Raw genomic sequence first — 16,812 nt, 5'->3', positions numbered from 1 at the left:
AGACGAGCTGGAAAAGAAGTTGTATTGACGCGGTTGTGGGCACCACATTATTTAATGCAATTCTAATGAGCAGGAGATGTCAGTACCTCGAGGGCATGGCATTACAGAGGCAGCAAAAGACCATCTTCCCACGTTGCCACACAAAGCATTAACATTCCTTCCTTTTCCTTGTGTCCACTTCCGCTAACGTGACCGCTTTTATTGGCGGAACTGAGGGCAGTTCGGCTTCAAGACGGAAGTTCAGTTTCATGCTGGGACGGTAACCGTGGGTGGAGCTGTCTCCCTTTCTCTGAGTCCGGCGCGGGGAGGCAGCGACACGGTAATGGAGGCGGTAAGTGAAAGCGGGTAGTTGAGCCTAGGGGAAAGAGTTTTAGTTGTTCCCTGTACCGGATTGTGGTTTTTTTGTGAGTCTCTTCTATCTTAATGACAACCTGCGGTACCCCAATATGGTATGTTTTATCGGGGCTATTGGGGTTGGGTCCAGATGGATATTATAAACTTGGCACTTACAATAGTGAATATATTGTTTTTGCTATAGCGTTGGATAGGGCTAGCAAATCAGCCCAGATTTTTCTGTAAGCGTTGATTGCATTCGAATGGTGGTCCGGTTTTTACAGTGCCTTCTGAAGTGGAGCATGATATATATTTATATGTATGTTTATAAGTATGATATTTATGTTACTTAAGATGATGCGCTAATATTTAGGTTTGATTCTAATCCTGGCAGCTCACTTGAGTGATTTGAGGTTACTGTAGTTAATTTCTCACAGTCAGTCTAGTATTTTGGGGAAAATTTGGTGTGGAACTCCTTGATAAAAGGAATGACAGACCCCTTATTTTGGAAAAGCCATTAATGCCATAATGTTTTGCATTGGTTGACAGTTCTCTGCTGGAGTTTTGCAATGGTTTGACTTTCGAATTTCTTTGGGCAAGTCAAGTTCTGAACAGGCTACACAGCATGACCTATATATAAAAAAAGGCTGTATCTCTATGTAATCTCCAAAAGCCATATTGCCAAAAAGAAACATGCACATAAACCTGTGTATGTGTTTGTGATTTTACAGCCATAATCTTAAATGATAAAACTCCTTTCCCATGCTATGGATAATTATTAGAAAATATAGTACTGTATGTCAAAGTTATCCCATGGTATAAATAAAGAACATTAAGCAAGAGGGGCTTACTTAAAGCTGTCAGAGATGGGACAAACTAGAGATTTTATAACTTAGGCTGAAATTTGTAAAATTGTTCATTCTGAGGCAGGTTCTCAAGTTGTTTTGTTATTTGACACTGTCTTGCCATTTTAATGGTATATATAATTCATCCTACCTTAAAAGAGAGCAATTCTTGATCACATCAGGAGGCCATGCTTTCATCTGTAAAGATATATTGCAATCTCTTTAAACAAAAGTATCTTACCCACTTATTTTAATTAAATTTTAATCTAAGCATCAAGCAAAGCATACTAGAACTCAGTCTTATAAAATAAATAAAATAAAACTCTTCATGGTAAACTAAAAAAAAAAACCTAAACAAATTAAAAATCTTATTTGTAATAGAAAGGATAAACTTCTGCAGATTACAAAATTCTGGGTTTTATTTTTGAGTCAAACCCTCTTTGTGTTCCATAATTAATATTTATGAATATATGCTGTTTAGAGTAGACTAACACTAACACAGCATTGCAAATATTTATGGAAGGAGATGATACTAGAAGACATGATGCATTATATAAAAGAATTCTATGGAAGGATCATAATGTCATAGAACTACAGCCAGACATTTTAGAGCCCCAGGAAAGATTTCTAAGAACAAAGCTGCATGTGAAAACTGCCACAAAGAAGAGGGAGTCAGGCTATTCTCCAAAGCACCTGAAGGCAGGACAAGAAGCAACGGGTGGAAACTAATCAAGGGGAGAAGCAACCTAGAACTAAGGAGAAATTTCCTGACAGTTAGAACAATTAACCAGTGGAACAATCTGCTTCCAGAAGCGGTGAATGAGCCAACACTGGAAGTTTTTAAGAAGAAACTGGACAGCCATTTGTCCGAAATGGTATAGGGTTTCCTGCCTGAGCAGGAGGTTGGACTAGATGACCTCCGAGGTCCCTTCCAACTTTATCATTATTATTATTAAATACCAGAAGAATTGTTTAAAATGTTACAAGGTGCTATGTGTGGTTTGTAAGCTTGTACAGAAAAAAAGCTGTGTTAAAAAATGCTGAAACTACTGAACATTTGGAATTCCCTTACCTGCTCCTAAATAATCCTCATGATTTTGCAATCCAAATTTCAACAATATATAGGATAAGAATTACCAGTTTATTAGATCGATTCAGAAGAGACAGGCATAAGAAGATCATACTGCTAGCACTCAGCAGATAAGGAAAAGGGCAAGGAAGTTTCTGCTTAATTGATTATGCAATGGCTAACCTATGTTAACCCTTAAAAACATGAAAGTACCAGGCCATTTCATCAGCTCATCGAACAATTTGTATGAAATCCTGGAATTTGGAAAAGAAGGCTTATGTTTATATTTCAGACATTGTGTGAGATTGCATGCTAATAAGGTTTGAGGCTAATCCAGCATTCCCCGCTATATAGATATGTTGGAAATGTAATAGAGTAGCAATTCTAACACATCTGGTAGGTTCCAGGTTGAGGGAAGCTGAGGTTATTTGTGTTACAATTAAATAAAGGTAGATGCTTAATTTTTTTTTCTACCTAGTGTTTTTCCTCACAAGTGCAGGGTCCGCTTGTTTCGGATCTACAGTCATATAAAATTGAAAGGAAAAGATAAACAGTAATTCATTTTGGAACTTACACTTGCATTTATAGCATGCATAGGGATGTTGAGCTCCAATGTCCTTGGGATTTTCAGTTTTAAGTCTTGAAATGACATCATTTTATAGATACGGTATCTATTCACAACATACATGATGATTTATCTTGTTATTACATGGAAAACTTTTTTGTTTCTTTTTTACACGAGATGCTCTGCTACGCGAAAATGTGTGGCCCTTGCCCACCTTATCCTACTGAGCTGTGTTTAGATTCCACAATGTCTGATTTGACTACTTACCTTTCCTCCTTCTGCTCTACAGTATATAACCACGCTGTCCAGTACATAGAGTAGTACGCTGAACCCACAGTTTAATGGACTGATGGGGAAAGGCATATCTGTTACAGAAAGGGATATTTGTTAAAACCATTGCATAACAAGTGAAATGTTTTTGAGCCTTAAGCACCCATGTACATGTGAAAACTTTACTGATAGTTGTCAGTAAGGTTTTGCTTTATTGGGTTTCAGTGATGATACAGGACAAGTGATCAGTTTGAAGAAAATGATTTTCTAATTTTAACTGAACCTTGCAAAAGTGTCATTCAGTATCTCCTAAAAACAAGGAAATAGTGGTGATGAAGCTGGATTTCAGGATGAGATAATTCCATCCCATAATATCTTAGAATTGTCATTTCTAGTTCCACATCCTCATTCTTCCAATTTCCCTTTTCACAAGCCATAGACTCTTTGTCTGTCTATCTATCTATCTCATTCTCTGTCATCAAGAATTGCTTTTATCTTCTAATCGCTACAATATATTGTCCTCTGGTGTTAACTCTTCACCAGCTTTATGGCTTGTGCTAGTCACTGACTCCAAATCCTTCAAACATCATTGAATACTTCACCAAACATTGAATATTGCTTGTTTGGAGTCAAGTCCAAATTCACATTGTACCAGGTAAAATAAATCTAACAAACAAAATTGAGGTTGTGCTCTTTTCTTCCCAGTCTTTTAGGCTTGACCAGGATCAAATCCACCTTCTCTCTTTGCTTAATCCTACCAGACCCAAATTGACTTCTCCCTGTCCCCAGACAGAGCCCTCTGCAATCCCATTTGAACCAAAGAATAGAAGCTGACAATGCAGCCCGAATAAAGAAATTGCAACATACTGTAGTAACAAGCTGAGAACCCCAAAATTCTATCCACCATCTGCCGATACCTCAACATTCCACCTCCTTCACAATGGATTTCCCCAGCTCTGCTGTCCTCCTGAAAAGGTCATTTTTGTCTAGCAACAGAAATAACCTAAGGTCATAAGGAGGACCTGCCTAGCTTACCCAAACTAGCCAGCAAATCAGATCCCTACAATTTCCTGCCTTATGGCCCTCAGCTTCTGTAAACACCGTTGCTTTCCCATTGTTTGGGGAATCCCTCTTTGTTGTAAAGCAGACACCCAACAATTGTTGCAATAAATATGGTTCTTCTCAGTAGTGTGCCTTGTACTGCTGAATTTTTCACAACACAGTCTATTAGCCTACTATAGCTGAGATCTACTGAGCTGAGATGCATTAAATCAAGAGTTTGCTATGCTGGCAACTTTACAGCTTGGAAGTATTCACAGCTGGACCTTGTCATTCTTGGAAATGGCACAGATACATTAATTGTGGGAAGACGGTAACATTTTCCTGGGAGACAGGAAATAAGTCATAGAGAACACAGTTCTATCTCTCCACTGTTGAGAATAAACTTTTGGTAAAAGACTCATCGGTGTTTACAAAAAAAAGTATCTTTGTTTTGTATTTTACCATAGCTTTCCTGTGAAATAGATAAGGCTAATAATAGTGGTGAGATAAGATCTACAGCTTTATGAGTAGGCCCAGCTACATTGCACTTCTTTTTCTCCTTTACCTGCTCAGGATATTTTTTTTTGTTGGCATGTCTCCAGCTATAGCTGGGTTAGTATGTGAGAAGGAATGACATTCTAGATATTTTGGATGAGAATTAGATTGTGTGGATTGGATATAAATTAGATTGTGCTAGCTAATCCAGGTAATAGTTTATTTTTAAAAAATTGAAGGTTGCTCTTTTTTCCCCAAACAAAATAGGATCTTTTTTAAAACACAGGTAGTCTTCGGCTTATAACAGTTTGTTTAGTGACCGTTCAAAGTTAACAACGGCACTGAAAAAAGTGACTTATGACCTTTTTCACACTTAGGACCATTGCAGACATCCTCGTGTCACATGATTTACATTCGGATGCTTGATAACTGACTCACATTTATGACAGTTGCCGTATCCCGGGGTCATGTGATCATCTTTTGCCATCTGGCAAGCAAAGTCAATGGGGAAGCCAGATTCACTTAACAGCCATGTTACTAATTTAACAACTGTGGTGATTCACTTAGAAACTGTGGCAAGAAAAATAACAAGGGGCAAAACTCACATAACAATTGTCTCACTTTAGCAGTATAAATTTTGGGCTCAATTGTCGTTGTAAGTCGTGGATTACCTGTACTTTGGAAAACAGGTGATGCAGTTCAGCTTTGACAAGGCAGTTCCCCCTCTGTCTTGGGAAGCAATTCTATTTTAACATACTAAAATCTCTTTCAAAACAAATTAGGTTTTTTCCTCATATGCAGATATGTTCAGATTTAATCAATTCAAAAAATAGCATTACTAATAAGATTTCTTAACTGATATAGGGTTCCTAATTATTATATATTATGTTTTAAGAAACAACCAACATACGATATTGCAGGAATTATATGTTGAGACAGTGCATCTTGATTTCTATCTTTCCCTGGTTTTTTTTAGGGCGCAGTACCTGAAGGTGGGTTGGAGAAAAAACTGCCTTTATCAGAAGGTGAGTGAGGCACAAAGACTGGTTTTCTTCAATTTCGGTCCCCGTGTGTAGTTTATTGCAAATATTTATTCTATCCACTCCCTTAACCACAATAAGATTACAGCAGTAAATAAAAGCAGTAATTTAAACAAATTGTAAACAAGAACTGTTGGGGTTACTTTCTTCTAGGAATTTGCCAAGTAGATTGGTGGATTTTGAGCTAGGAAATCCACTTTCTGTGGCAACAGACTCTGATCTTTAGCAACGTTTTTGTCTTGTCATAGTGATTTAAGCTTGTCCATCAATTTCCAGAAGCAGACTGTATGGCCTGGGCATTTTAAGACTCTCATCTTCTAACTTTGTCAACTAATTTCCTCCTTACAGCCTTGAAGGTGATCTTGGAAATTGAAGTTTCTGCTGAAAGTTAGAGGAGGGGAGAACTGAACATGTAGCACTTGGGGGATGAAGCTTCAATTCTGTTTTTTCTTTCTGAAAGATACTAGATTTAATTGAGCAAATAGCAGTGGGTTATGCAAAATACTCAGATGTGCTTTATTTTAACAGGTTGAATTTTTTTTAAAAAAGCACATAGAATGGATATAGTATTTAAACATATTTTCTGATATGTTTAAGCTTCTTAGGAGTGTGAGCTTTTCTGCTCTGATGTTATTTTGTTAAGGGATATCTTGTAGTTTTTTTCTTCCTCGAACAGATGGCGATTCCAACGGCATATACACATGCTTCATGAAGTCACATCGATGTTATGACCTCATTCCAACAAGCTCCAAGCTTGTTGTATTTGATACATCTCTGCAGGTGGGTAACAACCTGGTTTGATGGACAGAACAGTAGCAGTAGAAGTTTTCTAGGGAATTGAGATGCCTGGGTAAACCTTCATTTCCTTCAATCGAAGAAAAGTAAAATGGGGCTACCAACAGATAGAGGGAGAGTCTCTGTATTTGTATGTAGAAAACTCTCTAGAAAATTTTGTGGGACTTGTATGTGTGTGTACATGCTCCAGGGTCATAAAGCCTCTGGCAGCTTGAGTGCACAGTTGTGGACATAAATATCAGTCGCTTGGGTCAAAAATTGCTAACGTTTGCTTTTAAAGAGGTGATAAACCTTATAAAATTAGTGATGAAATTTTAAATTTTGATCTAGTTTGGATCTAGTCTTAGGCAGAATAGAGTTACTGACCTGGTTTGCAAATTATATTACCATGGTTTTTTAAACCATGCTTTATTAAATCAATCACAACCAGTTAAAAGCCACCAAACCTCGGGAAGATGGATAGATTATATGCTTAGAGTTTATATGTTTATATGCTTATATTTGATTGTTTTTATTTGAGTTAAAGTATGTTTATACTTGATTGCTTTATATTTGGGTAGTAACATTTAGACTTGGGATGATGTGTGTTTAACCCTGTAATCAGTTCTGGGAAGTCCGGGGGGGGGGGGTGAGAGGAAGGATAGAAATAGAATTATGAGCATTAATGTAGAAATGAATATTAAATTAGGAGTATTGATGTATGGAGAAATATAGAAGGCACTCGGTTAGCACCCCTAAACCGTGTCCGAAGGGAGGGAGAGGAAGAGGAAAGGAGAGACAGGAGGGAAGTAGGTAGGTAGTGGAAAAGAGGGCGGATGCAGGGAGGGGGTGCTGCCGAGCTGATGCTCGGCTAGCGCCACTAAACCGTGTCCGTAGGAAGAGGAGAGGGAAGGAGGTGGGATGTGTAGGGAGGTTGAAGGAGGAGAAAAGAGGCCGGACGCGGGGAGGGGGGGTATGTATGTTTATGTTTGTATGTTAAAATTAATAATACTAAAGTTGTATTAATGTATGTTTATATTTGTATGGGGGGGGGTTATTTCAAAATTAATAAAAAAAAATTGGGGAAAAAAAAAGCCACCAAACCAGATTACATTCTAGCACGGTGTGAATTCAGTCATATAATTAACGCCTAAATTTAGTTATGTTTGACTTCAACCATGGCTAAGTATGAATTCGATTCCAGTAAATATGATGCCTCATTTAGAGACATGCTTGTATTTTTTATTTAAATAAACACACAAACATGCTTAGTATCTAAATGAGATACTAGATTAAATAATTCAAATCTATGTTTTATAGATTACAAATGTTGGTCTGCTCCTGAGCAGGGTAATCTCAGGAGCAGACCAGGCCAGCAGACCCTTCTCTATTCCCTTTAGATAGGGATTTAGATAGTAGCCAAACAAATGCAAAATAAGATGCTCTTCACAGCAGTAGTGCAGTCTTTTGTACGTGTTGCTTAGCCTTTTCATAGCTGGCAAAGTGAACAACAGTACGCTGACAAAAGTACCCCTTTGAAATTCTTGAAAAATGTGAGATTCTTCTTCCTGATCCTTCTTCTAATTTGGGATTTTCCCATTCCATGCCTTCTAAACCAGCGGTTCTCAACCTATGGGTCGTGACCCCATTTGGGGTTGATCGACCATTTCACGGGGATCGCCAAGCAAGGCTGTCCGCCATTTTTTTTTCCTTTTCCAGTGGGTGCCTTACCTCCCTTGGGCTGGGCCAGCTGGTGGTTGGCCTGCTCCGTCTCTGCCGCTTGCCAGCTACGCCTCGGCCGGCGCAGGGGGCAGAACCACGCATGCGCGGTGCTCCCAGGCAGGGAAAGTCCTCGACTTACGACCAGTTGGGTAGTCCTCGACTTACGACCGGTTTAGTCCTCGACTTACGACCGGTTTAGTCCTCGACTTACGACTGGTTGGGGGTTGCGGCATTAAAAAGGTTGAGAACCACTGTTCTAGACTGATAGATTGTGACTTCCGTAATCCTCAGAACTGCCTAGATTTGAGTCGAGGGATTTTGGCAGTGAAACCCAAGACTTTGGAAGGGCACCAGATTTGGGAAGCTACTGTAACTTTTTTCCTCAGGAAGTGTACAGATGCTGTGTGACAGCCCCATGTTTGTGTGGCTTCTAGGTGAAGAAAGCCTTCTTTGCCTTGGTGACCAATGGTGTGCGGGCTGCTCCACTCTGGGACAGCAAAAAGCAAAGCTTTGTGGGTAAGGGCCTCCTTGCTTCATCTTCTTACCCTGGCTTCCACCTCCCAACGCCTAGGGCAGTGATGGCGGACCTTTCAGAGACCGAGTGCCCCAAAACCAGCCCCACCCCTGTCCCCACTCCACCATGCCCGCTGGACCACACACCCCCTCCATGGCCCGCCACAGATCATCCAGGCAGCCCAGCAGCGCCATGGTGGCCACGCCCTCCGCCCGTGCCCTGCAGCATCATCTGCGCGCGATGGGGTGCAAGGGTTTGTCCCCGGTGCCTGGCTACCATGTCTTTGGCTGTGCAGCATTGTGTGGGCCATGCCTAGGGGCAACTCTCCTCCAGAGGGCTGCTGGTGAGGAGGGGGCCATGGGAGGAGGCGGGGCTGGGGCGACGATGCGTGTGCCCATAGAGAAGGCTCCGAGTGCCGCCTCTGGCACGCGTGTCATAGGTTCGCCACCACTGGCGTAGCGTGACCTCTTCAACTCCTTTCTATCCCCCCACAGGAATGCTCACAATCACAGACTTCATCAACATCCTTCATCGCTACTATAAATCAGCCCTGGTAAGTGCCCTTGGAGCCCTCTCATCCCCTTCTATCTTCATTAAAGGAGCTCTTGGTTGAAACAAGGTCCTTAACACAACTATGAAGTTTTGCCCATCTGAGAATTGCAAGAGTTTGTTTCCAATTTTCAGTTATTGAAGAAAAAAAATTAATATACGTGGTGAAGCATCTAATGTAAAGAGTGAATTTTATTTTGGAAGTGGTAGTTTATTAAGGGTTTCCAAGGAGAACAAATAACGGGGGGGCAGGGAGAGAATCAGTCTATATGGAATACTGAGATACAATAGCAATGAGCACTCATCTTCTTTCTCAACCTCTCACAGTACGAGATGCAGATCAGTGTGGCCAAAATGCCTTAGTTATATGACAAGTATGCTAACTGGGGGCAATGAAACCTGGATTGGAAAAGCACCTGGAGAAGCTTACATCTTGTCTTGCAACAACTGTTGAAGAGGGGCTGCTTTGTCATTCTTTGCAGCCAAAGCCCTACTCAGTTGGAACATGTCCCTGATCCTGCCAGGTTGGCATCTACTGTATGACACCTGGAAGATTAAATTCCATCCTCAGCAAGCTAGAGCACACACTGACCAGCATGGGTGGAAGTTATTTGTTGCACTTAGCCCTAACACTGTTTCTTGTGTGTCCAGGTGCAAATTTATGAGCTGGAAGAGCACAAGATTGAAACATGGCGAGGTAATGGCAGAAGGGTTATTATGATGGGGCAAAGAGAATATGGGGTATTCCTGGTGAAGAAATTGGAAAAATGTGCTGGGTGCTTCCAGATATTGGAAGTCCTTCTTTTCCCTCCTAGGCATCTGATTGTGTAGCAGATTTGGGCCTTTGGGCTGTCACCAGCAGGGGGATCAGCAGGTCATCCAGGGTGTACTTTTATACTTTCTCTTCTCTCTTCCTAAAGTGACACAGATGAATGATCTTTCCTTTCTCTTGCAGAAGTCTATCTGCAGGACTCCTTCAAGCCATTGGTCTGCATTTCACCCAATGCCAGGTAGGAGACTCCACCCAAATGGGATTGTGCCACTAAAATGTTTCCTGCCAGTCTTCCCATCTGGCACACTTCGTGTTTTCTGGAGGCATTACAGTTTAGTCTTAATCTATGGATTATCTCCTGTCAGCCCTGGATTAACTATTAAGGAAAATAGGCACATGCTTAGGCCCCAAAGACACCACAGAGTTTTTCCCCTAGCTATCATGCCCTTAATACTGCCACACTCGATTTAAATGTTCAGCTCTTAATGTTTTGTCAATTAAGCAATGGAAGGGCCAAGGGACATCCTCAGTTGTCCTTCTTCTGGTCCTGTCTCTTGTATTTTGGGCATCTTGTGCCAAGTTATTGTGACTATTATTTTGACTCCTCTAAGCAAATCAGACCAAAAGTTCAGTTTTGCACCTCTTTATATGCATGCACTGAGGATTGTGCATTCAGAGCTCTGTGGTTAATAGATACACACGTCAGGTTTGTTGTCTCTCAAAGATCTGGAGGGTTCCTTTGCCTATTAAGATTCTGTCTTATATAGAAGAATTGGGGAAATACAGTGAAATGGCACACCTACTTTAGTGTCCTACTAAGTTACTGTTTAACAGTAGCTATTAGTTACCCCACTTCTTCCTCTAACATATCTCCCTCTCTCTCTTTCACTTATATACACTAATAAAAATGTGAAGAACTGCTGTGGTAGTTAATGAACGCAATGGCAATGCAGTGTCTTGCTATCTTCACCTAACCATGGACAAGAAACCACAGCTGTCCACAATCACACCTTCATGTTTTTTCCTTGCTTCACTCTTTGCTATTAAATTTTTTGAAAGATGAAATCATTTGTAAGGGGGGGAAAAGCTAAATTAATAGATACATGCACATCCTATATACTGGCAAACATCTCAGGGCACATTAAGGCCTATCCAAGACCTTCTGCTGCTTGATGTAGAAGGGGAAATGACTCCTCTCACTCTTATCCTCCTTTCTGCTTAATATCCAACATCAGCCAAGATTTTTTGTTGTTGTTTCTAAGGTGAAAAACTTCATAATGCACCTTTTCTTCTCTCGGGCGGCTGTTGCAACAACAATAACAAACAAGTAACTTACAAGTTGCTGCCCTCTCGTGTCCTGGGGCCACTGAAAAAATCCTCTCTCTAATGGTTCTCTTCTTTGTTTCAGAAGGGGAAAGGTTCACATAAGTAATTTAAAGCAGAAGATCTCTATGAGGGTAAAGATCAGGGGTGACAAACTGGTGGACCACGGGCCGGATGCGCCACGCGCAGGCCACACCCACCCCGGTTCCACAAAGGCAAAAAACGTCAGAGGGAGGAGGATTTCTATCTATGTGTTGAAGTTTTTTTTTGAGTCTTGGAGGATGGTGGAATATAAATTAGAGCAGATCCCAGAAACCTCTACCTGCATGAGATCTGATCTCCTCTCAGATTTGAGGACAGATCTAGGAATCCCAGCTGCATCTTTTTTTTTTCCTGCTTTCGTATCTGCTATCCACCCCCACCAGAGCTTTAGAGACACCCTTTGTAGAGTTAAGGGGATAAAGTAGACATCTGAGTGGTCTTCTTAGTTTTGATATGCTCCTCCTCCCTTCTCTTGTAAAGCCTGTTCGATGCTGTGACTTCTTTGATTCAAAACAAGATCCACCGCCTACCTGTCATTGACCCTGAGTCAGGCAACACATTGTACATCCTGACACACAAGCGCATCCTCAAATTCCTCAAGCTGTTTGTGAGTACTTCTCAGTGCAAGCCAGCTTGGCTTTTCCTGTTAACGCATTGCTGAGATTTGTGTCCCTTTTCTGTGGACCATTGCTTTTTTTTGTGTAGCTGTGAGATGCCGTTTTACTTCTTTTGCCCACAAAGCTTCAACTTGCTGTTAGAATCTCTCTCTTGTGGTCCCGCAGATTGCTGAATTCCCTAAGCCAGAATTCATGACCAAAACCCTAGAGGAGTTGAAGATTGGTACTTATGACAACATTGCAAAGGTCCAGACCAATACGCCTGTCTATGTTGCGCTGGGCATCTTTGTACAGCATCGGGTCTCTGCGTTGCCCGTGGTAGATGAATCAGGTGAAAAGCAGCTTTGTGGAATAGATGAAGGCATCTAAGAGGAACAGAGGTCAAATGCTATTCGTTTTATTAGTGAAGGGTACTACAGACAAACGGCAACTGCTGAAGAACTGCTTCTGAAATAATAAAATTCTGTGACTTGGTGTCCCACAGATTCCCATTATCTGGGGCTTCAGGTGATAAAACTGCCAACTAAATATTGTGGAAGGCTGATATATTAGTAATACATTTTCTTGTTGACTGCCCTAGATGGGAAATTAGAAGGGTATTCTTACCCCTATGTAGTAATCACACATTATTTTTCTTTTGAATATAGGTTGGTTGATTTATGAGGCTCTGTAAGCCATTGATCTAGTATAGTACAATAGACACTTTTTCAAATATATCCAGTTTCTATCTTGTTCTGTGCATGAGGCAAGGTGATGAGTTCATTTATGGCTCTGCATTGTAGCAGGAAGTTTTTCTTGGTTACTTCCAACTTAAGTACATTTCTTAGGCTGGAAAGCTATGCAAAATACTGAACTATGGCTTTTCTCTGTTTTTCAGGCCGGGTTGTGGATATTTACTCCAAGTTTGATGTCATTGTGAGTATTTCTGGTAAAAGTTGCTTACAGCATTACAGGAGTAAAATGTGCTGTTTTGGCTTACCCAGTTTCCTTTTTTTAAAACCTTAGCTTATCAAACACAAGGTTAAGTTATCTTAAATCCAGTTTGAAAGCTAAGCTGAGAAATTTAATTAATTTGCCAGCCTCACCTTGTCAGCAGACAGATTTATGTAAACATTTATATTTTTGAGGGCCTCAAAATACATTGGAGATTTAATTTTGAAAAAAAATCCATGTCTTTAGGCAGAAGCTGGTATAATATTGGGTATAGAAGTGATGACCCTATGGAACTTCCCTGGTTTAAAGGCATGGAGGCCAAGAGATCAGATAGCCTTAGTTATACAAGTAGACCTCATTTACTAAATGCCTCGTGCAGCAACTGTTCAAAGTTATGACAGTGCTGAAAAAATAATTTTGAGACCAAGACATGATTTTATGACCTTCATAGCATCTGTCCTTTAGTCATGTGTTTATTACAGTCAGTTAGTACACATCCTGTGCCCAGCCCTATTACCTCCCCCCCCCCCCACCAGCAGAGTGGAGAGATTGATTAAGCAAGCAGTCTAATTAGGCAACTTCTTCTATGCTTGACCTATCTTTTTCTTCCCTCTCCTCACAGAGCAGAGAGATTAGAGAGGAAGGGATTACAAGAGAGTAAGCAGGCACACAATGGGGAATATACAGCAAAAGTTGGTACTGCTGCATTCCCATTGTATGCCTGCTTACTCTTTTATAATCCCTCTCCAAATGAATGTAAATACAAGCACTAATTTCCTTCTTGCTAATTATCGCAGCACTGGGATGAACATTCTGGGAAGTGGGGAAAAGGAAGGGTGAATTAAAATCATAAATGCAATAACAATCATGTGATTTTCCATATGAAATTCCACACAATTTCCCAATTATGGTTGCTAAATGAGGGCTACCCATACATGCTTTGTATCCTATCTAGGTAAATCCAACTGATGAAATTTGATTGTGTCTGGAACCAGAAAGAAAATGAGAGGGGGTTTAATGCTGGCGTCCTCTTCATTTAATTTGTAGCATACAGCTTGGATCATTTGAGACTTGGTGTATTGCTTATTGTTCTGTCCTCTGTGTTTCTACTCCTGGGGAAAATTCTTAAATTTCAGTAGGACATGACCCAGTCTTGTAGGATGTAGTAGTGCAAATATTTGCTGATAAATCGATTGCATGTTATTCATATGATGGCAATATTTGCTGTGACAGCTGAAAAATGGTATTGATTCTTTGTAATAAAAACATGACTGGGTTTAGGCAGCTTCTGTGTGTAGACAGTGGGCACACTTGATCGATTCAAACTCATCAAAGCAGGTGTGTGGAGAGAGAAAAAATGTTGGCATCAGTGAATGCCAGCTGTGCCACTAGATCTTCTCATCTTCTTATCTCTCTATTATCAGAATCTGGCAGCAGAAAAAACCTACAATAATCTGGATGTGACCGTGACCAAGGCATTGAAGCATCGCTCGCAGTACTTCGAGGGTGTGCTCAAATGTTACAAGCATGAGACTTTGGAGACAATAATCAACAGACTAGTAGAGGCCGAGGTAAGTTCAATTCCCCCCCCCTTCTGTCATTTGGCTAAATTTAACAAAGGAAAGGGATGTTCTTGTGGCAAGATGGAGCCAAAAAGTACTCATAAAATACAGTACTTTCAGCTATTATGGAAGTTGGTCTCTACATTGCTTTACTCTCTCTGTAATTGAGATTAAAACTGAAGTTGTCCAGTAAGTTTGTATTTGGTTCTTACGTGACTGTAGCATAATATCAAAGTCATACTAACTGAAGGAGGGGACTCTTCGTTTCCACAGAAAAATTTGGGAAGCTTTTGAGTGATCCAAGAAAAAGAGTTGGGAAAACTGAGTGAGAGATTATTGCAGTGCCAGGTTTCCTTTCCCTTTGGTGGATGACCACCAAAATTCTTCATTGTGTAAAATAGGCCCTCACAAAACTTTCTGTAACCAACAGGTTCATCGGCTGGTTGTGGTAGATGAAAACAACGTGGTGAAGGGCATCATCTCCCTCTCTGATATTCTGCAAGCTCTAATGCTGCCAGGGGGTCAGAAGCCCCCATTGCAAGAGGGCTGAATCGACCCATTGATCCTGAAATATGGCACAGCTGTCCCTCATCACTCCTTCAGCCAAACAGCTGCAGCATAAAGGAGGCTACGTGGTCCACCTACAAGCCAATTTTCACAGAATTACTTCTCATGGCCTCTCCCTCTTCAGATCTTGGTTTCCTGAATCTTCAAGGCCTGCTGTTCTTTTGATTTAGAAACACTGATTTTGTACTCAGAATGTAGCCACAGTTAGATAACACTGGCCATTTGGGGATGGGAAGAGCATGTGTCAGACTTCCTGGGGGAGTGTGACATAACCATGTGTGGACACAAACTCAGAACTGTAAAAATCCAGAACATAGACCTTTGAGGAATCTTGTTCTGAGCTTAAGTTTAAAGCAGAAGTGTAGTACCTGGCATTTTTTTCCCTTTATTGCTTTGCACACTCTTTGCATGTCATGTGCATCTAAGAAATATGTGTAAATGAGTGAGAAATCCTATCCATGCATCACCTACAATCCCCATCAGTGAATTTCTCCCCTTCTGAGACTCCCTGATAAGCATCCTTATGCTACACAGCTCCCACTGCTCGTAGTGCCCTTCTCTGCAGCAGAGCCAAACTTTGTTTTAGATGTTCCAAATAGAACCAATTTCATCACTGGAGCTAAAAATCCCTTTTGGAGCCAGGATGGTGTGATAACTGTTTGACTTCCTGCAGTATTTGAATTTGCTGATCTGTGGAGGGAGAGGCCTCATTTGTCTTCTCTTAATACTTCCCTGTGAGAGGACCAGAGTCAGAAATGATCCTGCCTGGAAACATTTTGATCTTGTTTGCAACATTATTTATTTTGGGGGGAAATCAGGGCCTGTATGTCGTTCCCTATTGTAAGGGTATTGCCTTGCCAAGAATGCTATCTCTTTTGCACATTCCTATATTGCTTCCCTCTCCAGGTAAATTGTACAATATATATTTTTGTAAAGTTGTATTTCCTATCTCCATTCCTCTGCCCATACTTTTACTTTCAAGGAGAAAGCTTTCAAAAGTTGTGTCACCTCTACAGGGACTTGAGATTATGTTTGGTAATTATTTCAGATCCATTGAGAGGAATTAACCCTGACAAGCCTTCCTTTTATTATTTACTACACTTTTGAGAGTCTGTACTTAATAAAAGATCAATCTGAAATTTCAACCTGAATTTCTTGAAGAATGAATGGATCTTGGCAAGCAGTGTAGAGAGGAGAGGAAGATTATTGTTCTGACCTCAAAGACCCACATTAGCCGGCACATTGGCTTAATTCATGAATGCTATTTCAAAACATCATTTGGTCTGGGTTGGTATGTTTTCTCCATAATTTCACTTCCCCAAATTTTAATTTTTGAGACGTTGGAATTGGAGGCTTCTCCCTTTCTTACATATTTGCTGCTCCAGGTACCTATATAATTAGAGGTTACTGTAACTCTGCAGCTATGCATATAAAAACATCATCATATAATCTTTATGTCTGTATTCAAGAGTTTGATTTTTTGCATCTTTGACATCAGTATTTTTCAAGGAGTATTGAATTCGCTCAAGAGCACATCAAGTCTAATGATAAATTCCTTCAAATAGCAGATTTTCTGCTGTTACTTCTGCAATATGTAGAGCTATGATTACTGAATCTTTTTCGCATTATATTACATTTGCATTTTTGCTATATACAAAGCGCAAAAAGCAAGCAATCTAATATATATACACAAGAGAGAGAGAGAGATTATACATGCAGTTTTGCAATCCTTTGGGATATACTTTCACAATTACAAATGTCCCTACTAGTTCAACAAGA

At 40.5% G+C, this 16,812-nt stretch overlaps 1 protein-coding gene across 2 annotated transcripts; it reads left to right on the top strand.

Annotated features, from left to right (window-relative positions):
• Positions 1–273: 273 nt before the first annotated feature.
• Positions 274–16,184, top strand: PRKAG1 (protein kinase AMP-activated non-catalytic subunit gamma 1). 2 transcript variants are annotated; one of them, XM_015822907.1, is made up of 12 exons: positions 274–331; positions 5,595–5,643; positions 6,335–6,438; positions 8,589–8,670; positions 9,163–9,221; positions 9,869–9,914; positions 10,173–10,227; positions 11,835–11,961; positions 12,137–12,302; positions 12,849–12,886; positions 14,329–14,475; positions 14,897–16,184. In XM_015822907.1, the coding sequence occupies exons 1-12, from the start codon at positions 323–325 to the stop codon at positions 15,014–15,016; spliced, it is 1,002 nt and encodes a 333-aa protein (XP_015678393.1). In that variant the 5' UTR covers positions 274–322; the 3' UTR covers positions 15,017–16,184. The 2 variants fall into 2 exon arrangements, with proteins under 2 accessions (XP_015678393.1, XP_015678394.1); XM_015822908.1 differs by lacking the exon at positions 274–331 and adding an exon at positions 334–449.
• Positions 16,185–16,812: the final 628 nt, after the last annotated feature.

This window comes from Protobothrops mucrosquamatus, unplaced genomic scaffold (assembly GCF_001527695.2).
Source record: "Protobothrops mucrosquamatus isolate PMUCROS unplaced genomic scaffold, P.Mucros_1.0 scaffold1725, whole genome shotgun sequence".
Classification (NCBI taxonomy): Eukaryota; Metazoa; Chordata; class Lepidosauria; order Squamata; family Viperidae; genus Protobothrops; species Protobothrops mucrosquamatus.
This window is presented reverse-complemented; position numbering and strand designations above follow the sequence as displayed.